Source organism: Diospyros lotus, chromosome 7 (assembly GCF_014633365.1).
Source record: "Diospyros lotus cultivar Yz01 chromosome 7, ASM1463336v1, whole genome shotgun sequence".
Lineage (NCBI taxonomy): Eukaryota > Viridiplantae > Streptophyta > Magnoliopsida > Ericales > Ebenaceae > Diospyros > Diospyros lotus.
In genome coordinates, this window is record NC_068344.1 from 24169597 (window position 1) to 24189447 (window position 19851).

At 43.2% G+C, this 19851-nt stretch overlaps 2 protein-coding genes across 2 annotated transcripts; both read left to right on the forward strand.

Annotated features, from left to right (window-relative positions):
* Positions 1-295: 295 nt before the first annotated feature.
* On the forward strand, positions 296-1546 carry LOC127806792 (ribosomal RNA-processing protein 14-like). Its single transcript, XM_052344307.1, has one exon. It carries the CDS (start codon positions 368-370, stop codon positions 1412-1414), a length of 1047 nt encoding a protein of 348 aa, XP_052200267.1. The 5' UTR covers positions 296-367; the 3' UTR covers positions 1415-1546.
* Positions 1547-17060: 15514 nt separating this feature from the next.
* LOC127805619 (uncharacterized) lies at positions 17061-19064 on the forward strand. Its single transcript, XM_052342368.1, has 2 exons — positions 17061-17784; positions 17914-19064. Exons 1-2 carry the CDS (start codon positions 17061-17063, stop codon positions 19062-19064), a joined length of 1875 nt encoding a protein of 624 aa, XP_052198328.1.
* The last annotated feature ends 787 nt before the right edge of the window (positions 19065-19851 follow it).

Here is a 19851-nt window from a genome sequence, read left to right on the forward strand (position 1 = left end):
CAGAATTAATAACACTTCATCAATAAATTAACAATATTTTTTCACAAATTATTAATTATTTTTTAAAAATTATAAACACTTTAAATATTATAAATATTTTTTGTGATGTGTAAAAAATATTTATAATTTTTAAAAATAAATAAATTTTATTATGTAAACAATTTGTAATTTTAAAAATTAAAAATATTTATAAATTAAAAAATATTTAGTAATTAAAAATATATGATTAATTTATTAAAAATATTATTAATTATGTGAGTGGTGAAATTTTAAACCCTCCAAATTTATTGAAATTTCGTTAAGGCTAGGGTTGTAAAACCCTGCTCGCCGTCGCTTCTCCTTCCTCTTTCCCTTCCTCTCTCATCAGATGAAGAAGAAGCAGAAGGCCAGTCAACCAGTTTCCACCGCTACTGCCGCCGTCGACGGCGGTGGAGTCATGGATCTCAAGCCCCTGATTCGGGATCACTCTACGTTCTTCGACAGGTTGGTCGAACTCATTCCGGCCAAGTTTTACCTCCCAAACGACGACGACGCCAAACCATGGTTCCAAGGCCTGAACAAAGCGGCCAAGGAGGCAGCCAAGAAACAGACTAGAGACAACATCAAGAAAGCGCGCCGCGACCGCCTTGACCCTGACAAGTCTCAAACCTCCTCAACCCTAGATTTGCTCAAGCAAAGCCTTCAGAAAGAAAAGGAAGCATATGACATTGAGCCGATCACCAATTTGGACGGCGGAAAAGAATCGGTCACCTATGAGGAGCTCCGATATCGCCTCCACCGGCGCATCGAGGAGCTCCGGTCGAACCGCGGCGGAAGCGGCGGCGAAAGGCCGAAGAGTGAGAATAAAGAGAAGAAGAGAAAGAGAGGCAGTGAAGGGGATGGGAGAAGTTCTAGGGTTGTGGAAGATGGGGATAATCAGAAATCGGAGGGTGAAATTGAGAAGGATGTTGCTGAGGCGACAAAAGGGATTGAATTTGGGAAAATAAGGCTCGGAGGTGAAGAGGAAAAGGGAAGGAAGAAGAAGAAGAGAAAGTTATCAAAGGTGAAGGAGCTGGAGAGGGCGGAGCAGTTGAAAGAGGCAAAGGGGGACCCAGAGAGAGGGGAGGGGGTGTCGAAGAAGCACTCCTGGAAGGCTGCGGTAAGCCGGGCGGCCGGGATTAAAGTGCACGATGATCCAAAATTGCTGAAACAGAGTATGAAGAAGGAGAAGAAGAGGCACGAGAAGAATGTAGAGAAGTGGAAGGAGAGGGTTGACAGCAGGCAGAAGATGAAGGGGGAGAAGCAGCAGAAGAGGGCTGATAACATAGCTGAGAGGATACATCAGAAGAAGATGAGGAAGATTGCTAAGAGAGAGAAGAAACTCTTGCGACCTGGTTTTGAAGGCCGGAAAGACGGTTATATTAATCAAGATTAAGGTTCTTCCCTTTTTTGGTAGGATAGGATAAGATTAAGGTTCTTTTCCTGTTTGGAAGTTGTTATGCTTTGATATTGAACTGAAATGTAAACCATGAACCGTTAACTATTTGTGGAATATTGCTTCTCTAAAGAGCTTCCTGCCCAATGTGATTTGTGATCTAAATGAATCTAGTTGTTTGGAGATTAGTATAGAGTTGATTCTTTGCTAATTTTTTGTGGGAAATAATTAAATTCACCACCCATGTCTACTAAAGCATTAACTTTGCTTGTTGTAGTTTGTCTGTTGGGATTTCCCCCACAATGATTAGTATGGAATACCCCTGTAAAGGGATCTGAAAAGGCATCTTTATCTCCCATTTTTTTGGTAGGATATGATTAAGGTTTTTTCAGTTATGCTTCAATATTGAGCCAAATGTGATACCTAACACTTCACTGTTTGTGGAATATTGTTTATCTAATGGGCTTTCTGCTCAATTTAATTTGTGATCTAATTGAATCTAGTTGTTTGGAGATTAATATATAGTTGATTCTTTGCCAATGTTTTATGGGAAATAAATTGATCACCCATGTCTACTAAAGCATCCACTTTGGCTGAAGTAATTTGGCTATTGGGTTTTCACCCCCAAACTGATTAATGTGGAATACCCATTCAAGGGAGCTGCAAAGGTTTCTCTTTTTCCCTTTGATATTCATAATATCCAAGATGGCTTCAGCTCCATAAGGACAGACACTAGTTTGCAGATATAGAAATATTAGGAAATTTTCTCTAGCTATTTGGCAATAATTTTGGTACCTTGGGACCACAGTCTTCAAGGGGATTGAAGTCTGCAGTAGTTGAAGCTGATAACCATACTGGGATTTTTGGCACAGAATGAGTGATGGGCTATGTGTGGCTGGTTCTGAAACCACCTTGGTCAGGGGAACAATACCATGTCTTCTTGTCCTTTTGGAGGGCTGTGGTGAGAGCGTATTTTTCTTCTCATAAATCATACACATTGTATAAAGTTTAAGATCTGATGTGACTTAAGGTAGATTTCTAATTTTGTCTGAATTAGCTTTTTTCTTTTTTGGCTTTGTTACAAAAGTATTCATAATTGTGGATTGGAGTATTTTGTGGTTCTTCAAAACATACACTTGCTCTGTTGTCTATTGGATTTGGTTTGGACATGTGGCAGAATTATGAAATTTATTTGTGGTTGTAAGTAGTGGTTGACACCCTGATGATGGATGAAATCTCCTGCTCTAAATATATTCTGTTTTCTTTCTACTTAATTTAAATCCCTTAGATTCTATATTGTTTCTCCACAACTCAAGCTTAGTGTTCACTCCTTCTTTTGTTTCATCCACCAACACTATGTCGTCTGCAAATAGCATACATCATGACACCTCTGTCTGAATATCTTTAGTGAGTTCATCCATTACTAGAGCAAATAAATATGGTGGGATAAAGGCTGGATATGTTGTATTTACTTTGATCCATTCCCCCAGCCATCAACTTCTATCCCTTCCTACATGCTGCATATTGGCAAAGAAGTAGCTTATGATCAAGATTGAGTAGGAAGATTTCTTTTTCATTTTTATATTTTCAGAAAGGCTGAAGTTGGGTTTTCATATACATTTTAGCATAATAAGGATGGGTTAGTAGAATGAAGCTTGTGAGTAATTGTCCAGTGATCATTTCCTAGGTTATAATTGGATACTTTTATCAGTATAAGTGGAATGATGCTGAAATTACTAATGATGGTGTCTTTCAGAAATCCTAGAACTATTGCCTCTACTAGAGAATGCTTGTTGACGACTTGACCAGCTAGCCACACAATAATGACACTGTTATGTTTAGCCTCAGCTAAGTTTGTTCAACTTGTTAATAAAAATTTCATGCCTCTTGCTTACTGATCCTGTAACAATTTGAACATTTTGGTGAACCTGACCTGGATTGACACTGTTGATTTGAGATTGCTCATACAACCTTTTTGCTATTTCAGTGTCTTTACATTCAACACATGATCATGGAGTTACATTTTTTCTTTCTATTTTGTCAGTTTAGTTGATATATTCCCTTAAGTATATTTACGATTAATTTCCTTCATATTTAAGCTCTTATTTATTTAGCCAAAGGCCGAAGAAGGTTTTTGGTTCTCTCCTCTTCTCTACAACCCTGTTTTGATTGATTTTTGGTTTTAGATTTTAACTTCGGTTGATTTTTTAGTCTGTGCACAATCTGTAAGTCTAAACATTTTATTTTTTCTGAAGCAGAGACCTTCCCCTCTACATCATTTTGTGCAGAGAGGGATGTTTAGGGATGTAAATGGGTCCCCAATTACCCCCATTTACATACTTGTTTTAATAAATTTTTAAATAAGCCTTATTCCTGTATCCCCAAGTTACAAATCTTTTATACTTGCTTGAATTTTAAATCAGTTTAATTGATACCTATTGGCGACCCAGTTACATCCCTAGGGATGCTTACTCTTTGCAGAGAAAGAAGCAGGGAGCTTCCTTCTCTTGGTTCTTTCTTCATATTCCTGTCAGTATTAGTCAGTCTTCCTTTCAATTCCAAAAATGATGGTGTGATCTTTTGTTCAGTGAAAATGACAGTTTGATATTGATATACAGCAGACACCCGAACTTTCTAAGCTAATATATGTTCAGAGTAATTCCATATATTTCTTCCTTCTCCAACTTTGTGTGCTTGCTTCCCGACCCTGCAGAGTTTTTACAGAAAGTGCTTTTTCCTGCTGCTTGTCTGCTGGATGTGCAATTTATTTTATGGTCAGAAACTCATAATGGAGATTGCTGAAACTACTGAGAGAAGATTGTGTCCCTGATAGATTATAGTAGGAAAAGCTCATGACATACTTGTATGAATATCCAAATCAGGTTCATTACAAGAAGGAATTTTGGGTTTATTATTAACTTACAGTCTTACATGTCCTTACAGAAGTGTAAAAGTTACAGAATGTCTACTGAAAGCCTTGCAGTTAACATGGCTGATTGTAAATTTTGAATGATTTTATTTTTTGAATTAATTTGAATTGTTTCTTAAATTATTTCGATGGTTATTTTCTGAATTCTTAGGTTTTGTTGTCTATTTTAGTTTTGGCACAATAAAATAAAATTGATGATGATAATACATTAATAATTTAAGAGACTTTGAAACGCATTATTAAAGACTAGTTTGGGGCATGGGGTGGGTTTGAGAGTTTGCATTCTCGCTAGTGGCAGGGATGGGATTTAAGATTTGTTCTCTGTGGGATCATGGGGCGGGGTATGAGGTATTGGGCTTGGGGTCAGGGTGAGCAAACCTGGCCCCTGCCCCACTTCGTTGCCGTTCCTACTTGGTAGTTTTTCCTGTGGTGTACCATTACCTTTAGAGACTGATTGTTTTCTCGGTATTTTATGGCATGGAAATCCCTTTTTATTCGGGTTTGTTGGTGTCACACAATGGATATAATTTCTTCCATTAACTGATTGCAAGCCTGAAGGCTAAGCATACAATGGCTGGTATTCAGCAAGCCAAGAGTTTGATGTATATGTAGATATATTTTTTATTTTCATTACATTTCAAGAACTCATGCTGGCATGAAGGAGAAGAGGACGAGAATAATGTGGAGAAGTGGAAAGAGAGGGTTGAGGGCTGCCAGAAGATGGAGGAGGAGAAGCAGCAGAAGAGGATGATGAAGAGTGCTAAAAGAGAGAAGAAACTCTTGCGACTTGGTTTTGAAGGCTGGAAAGAGGGTTATATTAATCAGGATTAAGGTTTGTTCTTTCTATTTTGGGTAGGATATGATTTAAGTTTTTTTTTTTTTTTTTTTTTTTTTTTTTCAGTTTGGAAGTTGTTATGCTTTGATATTGAGCTAAAATGTGATACCTAACACATTACTGTTTGTGGAATATTACTTCTCCAAAGGGCTTCCTGCCCAATGTGATTTGAGATCTAAATAAATGTAGTTGTTTGGAGATTAATATATAGGTGATTATAATGTTTTACTGGAAATAAGTGGACCATGCATGTCTGTTAAACCATTCACTTTGCCTATGGTAGTTTTTCTATTTGGTTTTCGTCCTGCAATGATTAATATTGAATACCCAGGCAAGGGAGCTGATAAGGCGTCCTCTTTTTCCCTTTGATATCCGTAATATCCAAGACATGGCTTCAGCTTCATAAATGTAGATAGTAGTTTGCGGGTGTTGAAATATTAGGAATCTTTTCTAGTTCTTCGGCCATAGTTTTGGTACTTTAGACTTCTTCAAGGGCATTGAAGTCTGCACCCTGCAGTAGTTGCAGCTGATGACCATTCTGTGATTTTTGGCTCAGAGTGCTTGGTGAGCTATATGTGGCAGGTTCCTAAAGCCACCTTGTTCTTTACATAGCTGGACTGGACTGCACATGTATGGTCAAGGGAACGGTACAATTTGTTCTTCTCCATTTTTGGAAGGCTCTGGTGAGAGCCTGTTTGTCTTCTCATATGTTGATATACGTTTTATAAAGTATAAGATCTGATGTGACTTGAGGTAAATTTCTAGTTGTCTGAATTAGTTCTTTTTTTTGTGGCTTTGTTAGAAAAGTTTTCATAATTGTGGAATGGAGTATGAACCTTTGGCTCTTCAAAGCCAACACTTGCTTCATTGTCTGTTGCATTTGGTTTGGACATGTGGTATAATCATTTTTTTTGGGTGTGGTTATAAGTGGCGGTTGACATCCAGATGATGGATCAAATTTTGTAGAGCAGTGCTATTTTGCTTGACAGATGTACAGAGGGGTTTACCGAATGGGGTCAAAAAGACCAAAATGCTCTTGCCCAAAATACAAATTTGCGAAAGATGCCACTGCCCGCTGCTCTCTCCTCACTCTCTTCCCATGGCCGCAGATGCAACTGCCGACCGCTGCTTCCTTTTCCTTGCCACCTCGCTGCCATCACCTCGCCGATTGTCGCTGCATCCTTGGAGGCTATGGCAGCAAGGTGATGGTAGTGATGCAACGACAGCGAGGTGGCAAGGCAAAGACAACGGCGGTTAACGGTTGCATCGGCGGCCATGGGAAGGGAGAGAGGAGAGAGCAGCGGGCAGTGATATCTTTTGCAAATTTGTATTTTAGGCGAGGGCATTTTGGTCTTTTTGACCACATTACAAAGTAGATTAATTCAATTTCCTATTCCAAACTCACTTTTGTTAAAGTTAAATCTCCTGCTCCCCTGTCTGACATGCTGCGGTAGACAAAGAAGTAGCTTCCGATCTAGTGAGAAGATTTCTTTTTCATTTTTATAATCCCAGAAACAAGCCATGCTAAAATCAAGTGTTAAATTACATTTTAGCTTAATAAGGATGGGTTAGTATAATGAAGCTTGTGAGTAATTCCCCTGTTACCATTTCCTAGGTTATACTTGGCTAATTGGATCAATAAAACTTTAATAATGTGCTGAAATTACTAATGATGGTATCTTTCAGGAATCCCGCAACAATTGCCTTTACTAGGGAATGCTTCTTGTGGATTTGAGCCAACTATGCCTCAAACTAATGGCACTGTTATGTTTATTCTCGGCTAAGTTTCTTCAACTTGTTACTACGAACTGTCATGCCCCTCGCTTCTCCACTCATTTCATGGAGTTACAATTTTGTCTTTCTATAATATCAATTAGGTTGATCCATTACCTGAAATATATGTAACTCATTTCTTTTGTATTTAATAAGCTCCTGCTCGTACACTTGGGTTGCTTTAGAATATTGATTATTTGGCTGGAGATTTCGACTGAATTGGGGGGCGAATTTTTTCTTGTGCCCATTTTGCTCTTTGAGATCGCTGATAGAAGGGCCAAATCGGAAAAAATTTCAGCCTCCCAATTCGGCCAAAATTTTGGGCCCATTCGTTGGCTTTATGCACGTGATAAGGTATGAACTTAGGAGGGGGTCCTTACGGCTTACTGATCATGTGAGATTGGAAAACAGTGAGTGGGCATTAGGTATGGATTTAGCTGGGGGCTGCTTATCTTTTGAATTGTATGGCGATGGGCAGTGCTACATCTTCTTGGTTAAGTTTCTGATGCCTTCTTTTCTACTGGCCTCAAAGGTCTATAATCATCAGCTGGGAGTTTGTAACTGTCGTTTTATTTTCTGTTGTCTACTTTGTCCAATTTTTTTTCCAAAATAATGCTATTTATTTAGCTTTTTGGTTGGATCAACAGTCGCAATCCTTAATCCTAGGTGGGGCTGGCTCACTTGGTCAGTATAAAAATCATTGTTTTTTCTTGAAAGAACCCCACTGGTTTCAACTAGCAGTTATAAACAGTGAAGCACGGAATAGGTTGAGATGTCGTTTTGTCGTTTTTAAATTGTTTTTGAAACGGAGAATATTTCTTATTTTAAAACTGTTTATACATATTTTTTCAATAAAATATCTGTTTTTCGTTTCTGATTCATATCGAAAATGTTTCACATTTTCGTTTCTGTACGACTTAGGTTATAAAAATCGTTGGCCAATACTAAACCAAAAAGAAGTCATTGATCAACAAGCACTTCTTCCTGAGAATTGTTAGTTAAATCAGAGTAGAACCAGTGGTTCTCTGATCTATTTCTATGGCTGTCTTTGTTTGCAGGGAAAGTGTTTTCCCCGTTTTTGGGAAAACTAATTTTAGAAATGAACTTTCATGAAATATTTTTTCTGTTTCACTGTAACTTAAAATTTTGTTAGAAAACTATTTTCAGTGTTTGACCAGTACTTGGAACGAACTTAGATCTTACTGCTTGAGAAGACAATTAAGAACAGAGAGAGAGAGAGAGAGAGAGTCGAAGAGAGACCCGGTGACAGCAAGGGCAGATGCAAAACAAGACTATAGTGACGGCAAAGCAAGCGGTGAAGCAAACACAGCCGACAACGGCGTAGACCCAGGTGCAGACCAAATCCATACGCAGCCTGCGGCAGCCAACGATGGCGCAGACCCAGACGTAGACAAGATCCAAACGTGGCCAGCAATGGCGACAGCGACGTTGACGACAATGACGTAGACCAAATCCAAATGCAGATGTGGACAGCAATGCAAGCGGAGACTTTGAGAGGCGGATCTTGATGGAGATGGCGATCAGTATGGCGACGCATGCGGAGTGAGGAGGAGCCCGACAAACAGGCGAGAAGTCACTTTTTGAAAATCCTTCACATTTAAGCATTTCACTTTTCATTCACTAGGAAGTTATTTCCTTTGACTTTCTCGTTTTCGTAATACCAAGCAAGCAGGAGCATATGTAACTAAAGCAATTCCACTCTGCCAGCGAGGACGGCCGGTGTCAATAATAAATCTGATTATTTGTTCCCGTCTAGACACCAATTCCAACCACTTTCACCATTTTGCGTTATTAGTAGCAAATAAAAATATTATTAGTATTTCATGAGTTATATTATAGATTATATAATATAATTAAAATATTTAAAATACCTTTCATTCAAGGTGATGAAGTAAAGCGATAAAACGTATAACTAAAATACCTTTCACCTAAGACGGTGAGACGTCATAAGATGATAAGGCACGGTAAGGTGAGATAGTAAGGCGCGAGAAATATTTTTCTCATTTATGATGCATTATATAGCTTATGATGTAATTCATAGAGTACCTATAGCATGATCCAAATTGATATGTTGTCGTCATTATTTTTCATCACTTTCTTATTGCGATAGCCCGGAAGTGATCATTGCAACGAGATTCTAGACCTAAAACTTGATTATGGTTCAAAATAGAACCCCTTTGCAAATAAGAGAGAGAGATGAGAAACACTAGTTGATGGCCGACGAGTTCACTAAGAAAAGAAACAAAGAATGAGAAGAAAGAGAAGTGGGGAGAAAATGAGATAAAAGATATGATAATTTAAATATAAGGGACAAAATAGTCACTTTGCCTAATTTACTAACCCTAGGGGAGGTAGGTGGCATTTTAAAAAATATAGGGATAGTCAGTGTAATTTAAGCAAAGTACAAAGGTGATATGTGAAATTTATCCATTATTTTATGGTTTTTCTTTGAATATTTGAATAGCTATTGGATGGATAATTAAAAAAAAAAAAATAAGGAGAGGGATCAATTGTCAGGAAAAACATTGAAGGAATTGATAACGAGCCTACTAGATCAACTATATACCAGGAAAGAACCAATTGTAACCACTGCCTTTTGTTTAGCTGCTCAATGTAGAGACTTGTCAGGTTGGCGTAGGGTTTTCTAGATCCCTAGGTTGTACAAATCCTAGTAAGCTTTGGGAAAAGTTTTGAGAGTCAAAAAAATTTTACCGATGAGCTTATCGAATGAGGATAAAAAGATAAAATTACCCTCACTTACTTTGTAAATTTGTAAAATGGGTCACTGCCATCTCTTCTCCATTTCCATGGCCGTCGCCTCACTGTTGCCTTCGTTTTTCCGTCGCGCCTTGCTACCATGCCACCGTTGCCTTCGTCTTGCCTCTGTCACCTCACTGTCATCGTCGCCTCGCCTTGCCAACCGTGATGCAATGACGATTGGTGAGGCGAGGGGAGATGAGGTGGTGAGGCGATGATGACAGTTAGGCGGCGACGGCGAGGTGAAGGCAGTGACGAGGCAACAGCCATGGGAGGGGGGAGAGAAGAGGGCAGCGGCCCACTTTACAAATTTGTAAAGTGAGCAAGGGCAATTTCATCTTTTTACCGCCATTTTGTAAGGCTTTATGTCACACTCTCTGGCTCTATAAAAGAACTCGTAAACTTGATTTCTTTAGGCCAAGTCCTTTTGGCAAATTTATCATATGTAAAATTTTCATTTCTACCATATAATAGCAGCTAAATGATTAAGGAATCCTTATTGGTGGTCAATAGGTATAGAATCATAATATCTTTAAATATAAATTTGCATAAATTCGCGTGTAATAGTAAACCTGATCATATAGAGTGTAAAAGCTCATGTTATGTTGTGTATTGTAGTAAAATTAACATTCTATAACAACAGAGAACTCTTATAGTCACGTCTAAGGAGGGTTGCTATACTGGTTGTTCTCCTTCTCCCTTATAAAGATATAAGAAAGGAAAAAATTTCAATTTCTCATTAGATGGTTAGAGTTGTATTGCTTGAGAGATTGTGAGCTTAATTTCAAGAGGGGTAGTGAAAGGCTATTGGAAGGGTTAAATTTAAGAGGTAAATAAATTAATAATATAATTATTGAAGCCTATTAAGAAATACTGTTGATTTCTTGAGTGACACCTAACTATGATGAGAGTTAAATTTATCTAAATGGTGGGGGGTGAGGAATTGTGCCTGTTTCTTTTAAACACAAGTGGCTTACCTCGTTTTATAGTAACATAAAACAACAATAACAATTAATATAACTTGAGAAAAACAGATGGTAAGGGAGAGTAAAAAATTTACATGTGATGATACTGGACCGATCACCGAGGTCTGCCTCGAACCAAGTACCTGCAGGGGCGGGGCTGTAATCCCCCGGGAGAACTCCGACGCTCAAGTCAGTAGAAGAAATATGCCCAAAATGGAAAATCACACAGTAGTCAGATGATCTGTACATGTAGAAGTCGATATCTATTTAAAGATGGGGTAAAACACACATTGAAGAGATAAGATAAGTCTTGAGCCGGACGTTGGAGAGAATCTCGGTTGACTGGGTCAACCTTGTTCAAAATCAAATATGAGATGAATGATGAAGATATAGGTGACACGCGTCACTTCTCGGGGCCGGCACGTGGCGGCACCACATTGGAGATCTCCAAGAGTAGTATAGTATTTTTGCCCTTAGTAAAATATTCCCTCATCACTTGCCCCCTCAACTCCTTGAGCTGCGAGGGAAAGGAGCTCGGGCAGCTGAAGGAGTAGTCTTCTCAATTTTCCTGAAAAAAGAGATTTTACAAAAAAGATAAATGAATAAGATTAAAGAGCTCTATTATTGGTTTTGTTGGCTCGTTTCCCAACTAAACATCCCATCCCCACTCCCCATGGCCCTCCAAGAATTCTATAAAAAGGGGGGTGGGGATGGTCCCCTCCTCACAAACACTATTGGAGTGGAAACCTACTTGGAGGTGTAGTGAGAAGGTAAGAGATCTTTCATCCTCCTCTTCTTTTTTATTTATTTTTTATTTTATTTATTTATCTGCTTTTTCATTTCAGTTTTTTTTTTCTTCTTTTTAAAAAAAACTTTCTCATTTGCGTGGCCGAGACCAGAGGTCTCAGCCACGTTTGGAGTAGGCTGCGCGGGCTGAGGCCGCGCGGCTTGCCTGCGCGCGTCGGCCAAGCCCTCGCGCCTCGAGCGCGCGGCTTGCCCGCGCACGCGGGCCGAGCTCGCGCGCCTCGGCCGCGCGGGCGCAACGCGGCCTCGGCCGGCGCGGGCGCGCGGCTTGCCAGCGCGCGGGCCGAGGCCGCGCTGGCCGAGTCCTCGCGCCTCGACCGCGCGAGGGACTCCCTGTCCCTTTTTTTTTTTTTTTTTTTTGAGAGGCCCTTGGTCTCGACTTTGAGACCTCTTTTTCTCTTATCCCTTTTTTTTTTTTTTTTTTTTTTTTGTGCAGGACTCTCACGGGGCTTGAGAGATTCTAAGTGGTGCCTTCAAGTTCATCAAGAGACGGACCGGCTCCCTCTTAAGGGTTCTCTCGTGCGCTTTTCTTCCATCCTTGGAAATCTTCTCATCAGCCGGTATTCCTTTGCCTCCTTTCTCTTATTTTTTGTGGCTTTTTCTTGTCTCTTTTCCCGTGTCACGTTGCTTTGGTAGTCAATCTCCATGGCTTCTTCTAGCAACTCAGATGGGAATAGCTCGGACTTTTCCAGCTCCTCTAGCTCCTCTTCCCAGTCTGGTAGGCAAATAGGAGACGCTGAGACCTCTCGACCTCGTCCTCATGCCCTATCTTTTGGTAATGATACCGACACAGAGTTAGAGCTCCACCATAACGGTCTCCCTGATGACCTAACCCCTGCCTATTCTTCCTTGTCCGAGGATGAGGTCTCCGGACTCGCCCGGAAATATCATCTCCCCATTACGAGCTATTGGTATTCTACTCCCTCCAACCTTAGAGCCCATCAATCCCTTCCGGGGGCTTTAACCATTTATGAAACCTCTCTTGAAGCAGGGTGTCGGTTCCCTTTCGAAAGCACCCTTGCCGAGATCTTTCGACTCGTAGGGTTATCTCCTTCTCAACTAGTGCCCAACGGGTGGAGGAACTTAGTATCTTTCGTTATATGTTGTCGGGGGAGAGGTATTGTCCCCAAAGCTAAACTCTTTTTAAGATTATTTCGCCTTGTATGTGTTGATAAGTCCGAGTTTCGCTATTCTTTCATGGCATACCCTGGCTATAAGTTTCTCGTAGACACCCCGTCCTCCTTAAAAGGTTGGAAAAATCGATATTTTTTTATGGGATCTGGCTCCGCTACTATGGGTGTGCCCACTGCCTGGCGTCGACCTTCCCGTAAGGATTTCCCTCGTGAAATGACCCCTTTAGAGAGGAGGGACGCCGAGCTTTTGATGGGTTTGGAGCAGGTCAGTACCGCTAGGTTGATTAACGAACAAACCCTGTTTCTTGGGGGTCTATGTCGATACCCCTGCCCAACAGCCGACACTTCCTTAGGTTGATTTTTTTCGTTCTCTCGCTCCGCTTCTTGTTTCTAATTTCTGCTTGCTTCCTTATTCTGACATTTGATCTTATTTTGCTTTGCAGCCAAGATGATCGATGATGCGGAGCTGTGGGGGACCGACAAACAGGCTGCTGAAGAGGCCAAACGGGCCCGGAAGAATGCCAAGAGGCATACTCGAGACTCCTGGCTCCCACCTCGGCACAAGAAATCAAAAGCGTCCGGGTCCCGCTCTTCTCTGCCCCACACCGAGACAGGAGGCTCTCAGGGCACCGAGCCCCTCTCTGACCTGTTTGAAGAAGAGGCGCCTATTCCCGCCAGGGCTCTTCACCGACCCAACTGAAATGTCCATGAAACAGACCACAACAGCGAGGCTTGGGTGGCGACTCAGCTTATTCACGGCCTTCCCACTCGGGCAGACATAGAGGGGGCCGCCGACCTGACTTCGGAGATCTTGGAGTCTTGTTACGGCCAGGGCTTGGTTCAGGTTAGCCCTTTGGACTTTTAATATAGAGAACTCTCGTCCCCTATATTCTAACTTTGTGCTATTTGAACAGAGTATTGTCGCTCATAACGAGCTCCAAAGGGGAATGGCGAGAAATTCACAAAGGATGTTGGAGATGGATAATGCCCTTGCCGACTGCCATAGAACCATCGAGCAGCGGGACGAGGATCTGAGGGCTCAACATCAACGAAACGAGGAGCTTGAGGGACGCTTTCAAGGGCTCGAGATTAGCCAACATGCCCTGGAGGAAGAGTTAGGACGGACTCAGGAGCGCAACCGGGAGCTTGAAGAGAAGTATGCCAACCCCACCCAACTCCCTGAGGTGAGAGGATTTATTAGGCATGAGCTGCAAGGGGTATGGAAGAGAGGTTTCACTCGCTGCACGGAGGAGGTGCAAAGAGCCTATCCCGACCTCAGTTTTGCTCCTATCAGGTCCATGGAGGATGTGATCGCCGAGCTCAGCCGAGCATCATCCTCCCAAGCCCCAGCAAACGAATCCGAGGAGTCCGAAGAAGAAGAAACCTAGTTGTTCGTTGCATGTATCTTCTTTCCCCAAGTTTGGGTTATATTGGACTTCTGATTTTTCATTGAATAAAAATGCTTCGTAGTTATGCCTTTTTTGTAATAGTTTGAGCCAAGTGATCTCTGTTACCTGATTTCTCGCTCCTCCATTTTGCTTTTATTTTAGGGGTGGCCCCCTTGGGGCCATATTTGACCCTTGACTCTTTCTTTTTATTAGGGGTGGTCCCCCGAGGCCATATTTGACCCGTGACTTTTCCTTTTTATTAGGGGTGGTCCCCTGAGGCCATATTTGACCCGTGACTCTTCCTTGTTATTAGGGGTGGTCCCCTGAGGCCATATTTGACCCGTGACTCTTCCTTTTTATTAGGGGTGGTCCCCTGAGGCCATATTTGACCATTTGTTCTTGCTAACTCCAGTGGGGATGAAAGGACTCAAAAATTTGGAGGCCACTGAGTTCGGGGAAGGGAAAACCTTTCCTTCCTTTTTGCCTCTTGCCCCCTCTTCTTATTATTTTTTATATTCCGTAGGACAGTCTGCACATATAAAAAGAACAATAATGAGGTTTTATTGAGAAACATACATAGCTTCAAGATCCTTGGGGGTAACCCATTATTGATAAAATTTCCTCAAGTTCTGAATATTCCACGCATTCTTTATTGGAGTGCCGTCCATAGTTCCAAGCCGGTATGCCCCAGGGCTGAGGGTCTCGGTAACCCGGTAGGGGCCTTCCCAAGTCGGCGACAACTTGTTGGAGTCTCGGGGGTTGCTCACACTCGCTCGTCGAAGGACCAGATCGCCAGGTAGAAAACTCCGAGCTTTCACCCTTCGATTATAGTACCTCTCAATTCGCTGATTATAAACCGCTTGGTGGACCCTTGCCTCATCCCGAAGCTCCTCCACTGTATCTAAATTACTCCTCAAGGCTTGTTCATTGGATTCTGGATCAAAATGCTCCACCCTAAAAGTTGGGATCCCGATCTCTACTGGAATAAGGGCCTCTGAGCCGTAACATAAGTTGAATGGGGTCTCTCCGGTGGACCCCCTCCTCGTGGTCCGGTAGGACCAGAGGATGCTCAGTAACTCGTCCACCCAACTTCCATCTGCCTTGTCCACCCGGGCTTTTAATCCATGGAGCATAGTTCTATTGGCAAGCTCAATCTGTCTGTTAGCCTGTGGATGAACTACTGAGGTGAAGTGCTGCTTGATCCCCAATTCTTGACACTATTCCTTGATCGTCCGATCTGTGAATTGGGTCCCATTATCTGAAACAATCACCCGCGGGATCCCAAACCGACAAACCAGGTTCTTCCATAAAAATTGCTTCACTTTTCGCGTAGTGATGGAGGCCAGGGGCTCGACCTCTATCCATTTGGAGAAGTAATCTATCGCTGCGATCAAGAATTTTACTTGACCTGCGGCAGGCGGGAACGGACCCAGAATATCAATCCCCCATTGGGCGATGGGGCACGGCTGAACCAGGTGGGTGAGCATGGCGCTAGGAACATGAATTAGGTTGGAGACCCGTTGGCATCTTTCACATTTCTTGACCAGCTGCTCTGCATCAGACACCATAGTCAGCCAGTAGTACCCTTGTCGAAGGGCTTTCTGATAAAGAGTTCGGGCTCCTATGTGACTCCCACATATTCCCTCATGGATCTCTCTTAAAACATAATCAGCCTCACGTGGCTTTACGCACTTCAAGAGTGGTTGAGTGAAGGATCTCTTGTACAACTCTTCGTTGATTAGTATAAATTTTTGGGCCCTTCTTTTTAGCTCCCGGGCCTCTAAGTCACTCTCTGGTAGCTTTTCATCCTTCAAATAACTAACAAAAGGGTCCATCCAACTTGGCTCTAGATCGAGACATAGCTGCTCCACCATCTCATCAATGCTTCTTTGAGGTAATGTCTCAATAAGAATCTGTCTAGAATTGGTTGGAAAAGAGGCCGATGCGATCCGGGACAAAGTGTCTGCTTCCATATTCTGGGATCGAGGCACATGCTCAATCTTTACAGATTGAAACCGATTTATCAGTTCTTGAACGAAAACCAAATATTTGGAAAAAATACTATACTACCCTTGGAGATCTCCAATGTGGTGCCGCCACGTGCCGGCCCCGAGAAGTGCCGCGTGTCACCTATATCTTCATCATTCATCTCATATTTGATTTTGAACAAGGTTGACCCAGTCAACCGAGATTCTCTCTAACGTCCGGTTCAAGACTTATCTTATCTCTTCAATGTGTGCTTTACCCCATCTTTAAATAGATATCGACTTCTACAGGTACATATCATCTGACTACTGTGTGATTTTCCATTTTGGGCATATTTCTTCTACTGACTTGAGCGTCGGAGTTCTCCCGGGGGATTACAGCCCCGCCCCTGCAGGTACTTGGTTCTAGGCAGACCTCGGTGATCGGTCCAGTATCATCATTTGGCGCCCATCGTGGGGTCGGTTACTTTATCTGCCCTTATTCGTCAAGTACCTCAGTCGAGCTCAAGTTTCCTCCCGTTATAGCGACAAGAAGAAATCCATCACGAGCTGCCGGGACCCAGCCCGTCCCAGATCAGAGTCAAAACCACCCACCTGAGAGCGGCCCCGTAGGAGGTCACCCCCCGAATCCCTCGCCACCTCAGGATCGTGTCGCCCAGCTAGAGGGACAGGTCCAACATCTGACGGAATTGCTCAATACCTTTTTGGCCCAACAGCAGCCCCCTGGAGATGAGACCGGTGGAGCACTCTAATCATGATAGTCGACATCAGGGGGATCGCCACTCTAGTCATAGAGAATTCCGAGGAGGCGAATCCCCCCGCGCTGGGAAGGAGTCCCATTGAGACGAGAGACGGAGCGGACCCTCTAGGCGAAGCGAGTACGGGAAGCTAGGCTCGGAGGAGGAGGAGGAGTCCTCTGGTCCCGATTATGCCCGAGCTGGAGGGGCTCAGCGAGAAAGACGTTTGCGGCATTTGGAGAGGGAGGTTGCAGAGTTGAGACGGAGGGAAGAAGAGCCACACGACATTGTTTCTAATCAGCCATTAAGTCGGGAGATCATGGCAATTACCCCATCCGAGCGCCTTCGAATCCCAGCTATTAAGCCATATGGAGGCACAACTGACCCTGCTGATCACTTAAATCTCTTCGCCTCTCACATGATGGTCCAGGCGGCACCTGATGCTATGTGGTGCAGAGTCTTCCCAGCCACTTTGGAAGGACATGCATGGTCCTGGTATTCAAGTCTGGCACATCGGTCGATCGCTAACTTCGGACAGCTTCGGAATAGGTTCTTGGCTCACTTCGCTCCCCTAAGGAGGCACCGGAGGTCTACCATGACCCTCGTGAATCTCAAGCAGAACCAAGGGGAGTCGTTAACAGATTTTGTGGCCAGGTTTAATATGGAGGCATTGAGCATTGAGAATCTTGATCAGAGTATCGCTATGGTGGCCTTTCAGAATGCCTTGAGGGTTGGCCCTTTTACCCAGTCACTAGCTAAGAGGCCTCCCCAAACATTCACAGAGATCCTGAGCCGAGCCACCAAGTACATTAATGCCGAGGAGGTGATGCGGGTCAAAAGAAGTGAATACTCAGATAAGAAAGAGAAGAGAAGTCAGAACCGAGAGCAAAGGCCTGAAGATAAATCGGGCCGAAGGGGGGAGAGGTCGGGCTCTCGATGGAGTCCAGTCAGGTTCACCCTGCTTAATACTCCTCGGGCTGAGATCCTGGCCACAATCGAGAACAAGGATTACTTGAAAAAACCGAGACCCATGAAAGCCCCGGGTAACAAGCGGAGTTAAGACAAGTATTGTCGATTCCATCGAGATCATGGACATGACACGGAGGAGTGCCATCAACTTAAAGAAGAGATCTAGGAGCTCATCAATCGAGGTTTCTTGAGGAGGTTTGTAGCCAAGGATACAGAACCACCAAGGGGTGAACGAAGGGGATCGAGAAGCCCCCCTCGCAGGCGCGGTAGATCTCAGGAACAACGTAGAGCCAGAACCCCGCCCCGGAGACAGAATCGCCAGGGGGATGGGAGTCCTCCGCAACAGTTGATTTTTCATACTCTAGCGGCTGGGGTGGTGCCAGGCAAGGAGTCGGGGGAGAGTTTTGATCTGCATCGACGTCCGGGAGTCAAAAGGGCTCGACTAGGGGATGTTATCTCCTTTACCGATGACGACTTGCCAGGATATCCGATTTCTAATGATCCGCTAGTCATCACAGCAAAATTGAGAAAATGGGAGCTTCGGCGGATTCTCGTGGACCCGGGGAGCTCTTCTGAAGTTTTATATCGGCGAGCCTTTTTAGGTATGGGATACGAAATGGAACAGTTGAAGCCCGCTCGTGTCCCCTTGATTGGATTCGACGGGAAAGTGGTATATGCGGATGGTGTCTTCCAGCTCTTGTTGACTATTGGAAAGGGTTCTCGGTTTGCCCAGGTCATGTTAGACATTTTGGTAGCGGATGTCCCCTCGGCCTACAATATGATCCTCGGAAGATCGGGGCTAAATGCTCTGTGGGCTGTGCCGAGTACTTATCACATGGTGCTTAAGTTCCCCACTGCGGCGGGGGTTGGAGAAGTCAGAGGAGACCTAAGGTCTGCCCGGGAATGTTACATGGCATCCATCAGCACAGCTAAGGGTGTTGTGCAGGAGCAGTTAGAGCCGCAAGAGGATTCAAGACGGAGACGGAGCCCTACTGTGGGGGAGGTCGGGATTTCCCCTCCCGCCACTGTCAGTTTTTTACTAGAAGGTCCAGAAGACCCAAAGACTGCTGAGCCAGTAGATGAGCTTGTAGAGGTACCATTGGACCCGGACAGAGTCGATAGATGCGTAAGGGTGAGCGCCCAATTGAAAGACCCTATTCGGACCCGGATTGTATCCCTTCTTCGCCAATATGCAGATATTTTTGCATGGTCAGTCCACGACATTCCAGGCATAGACCCGGCACGTGGTAGCACCACATTGGAGATCTCCAAGGGTAGTATAGTATTTTTGCCCTTAGTAAAATATTCCCTCATCAACATGGAAGCTCCAACTTGTGTTAGCATTTTTGGATAGAAGTGTGATTGGCAGTTTGGAATCAATTAATTGATAAGATCAAGTAATAGCAATTAATGGATTCTCCCTAAGCTACCAACTGGCCCTTGCCTTAACTGCAGCATAAGCAGGGAAAGTTTTAAACGAAAAAAAAACAAGAACAAACCATAGAAGAATGTTAATTCTGCAGCATATGGTTGGACCCTGTACTTGTTGTACACATGGCCATGGGGTTCTTTGAAGAAAATTGTGATTCTATACTGATGATGCAATGGCCGATCACCATCTTCTGCCTCCTCAAGTGTGCCTGCAATAGAGATGGGGACTTACTCTCTCGATCAATCTCCGACGATTGAGTCAGATGTCTTTCACCAACAAAAAACAATAAAATTACTTATGCTCTAATTATCAAAAGATGATTCGATCCCCTACCTTTACCCTTCTTCCTTCTTTTATCCTTGCGTTGAGATCGAGATTTTCGGGATCTTTATCCCACTTTTCTTGGAATCTTATCAATAAGGATTCTATAATAGTTGTCATCTCTGAAGAGTTCGGGATAGCTTTCTTCCTCAGTCATCTTTGGCGAAAGGGTCTTAGGGACTTCCTTACCGAGCATCTTGTCAATTGGCGTGATGACACATATTGGCCACATGTCTTTCGAGATCCAAATAAGATCGCATCTGCGAAGTACCCCTTAAGCGAACACGTGGCATGACTGCTATAGGATGCCTTCCCAGGGCATGAGAGTAATTATGAATCCGAGAGTATTTTCCTCATCATATACCCATTTTATATATATACCCATTAC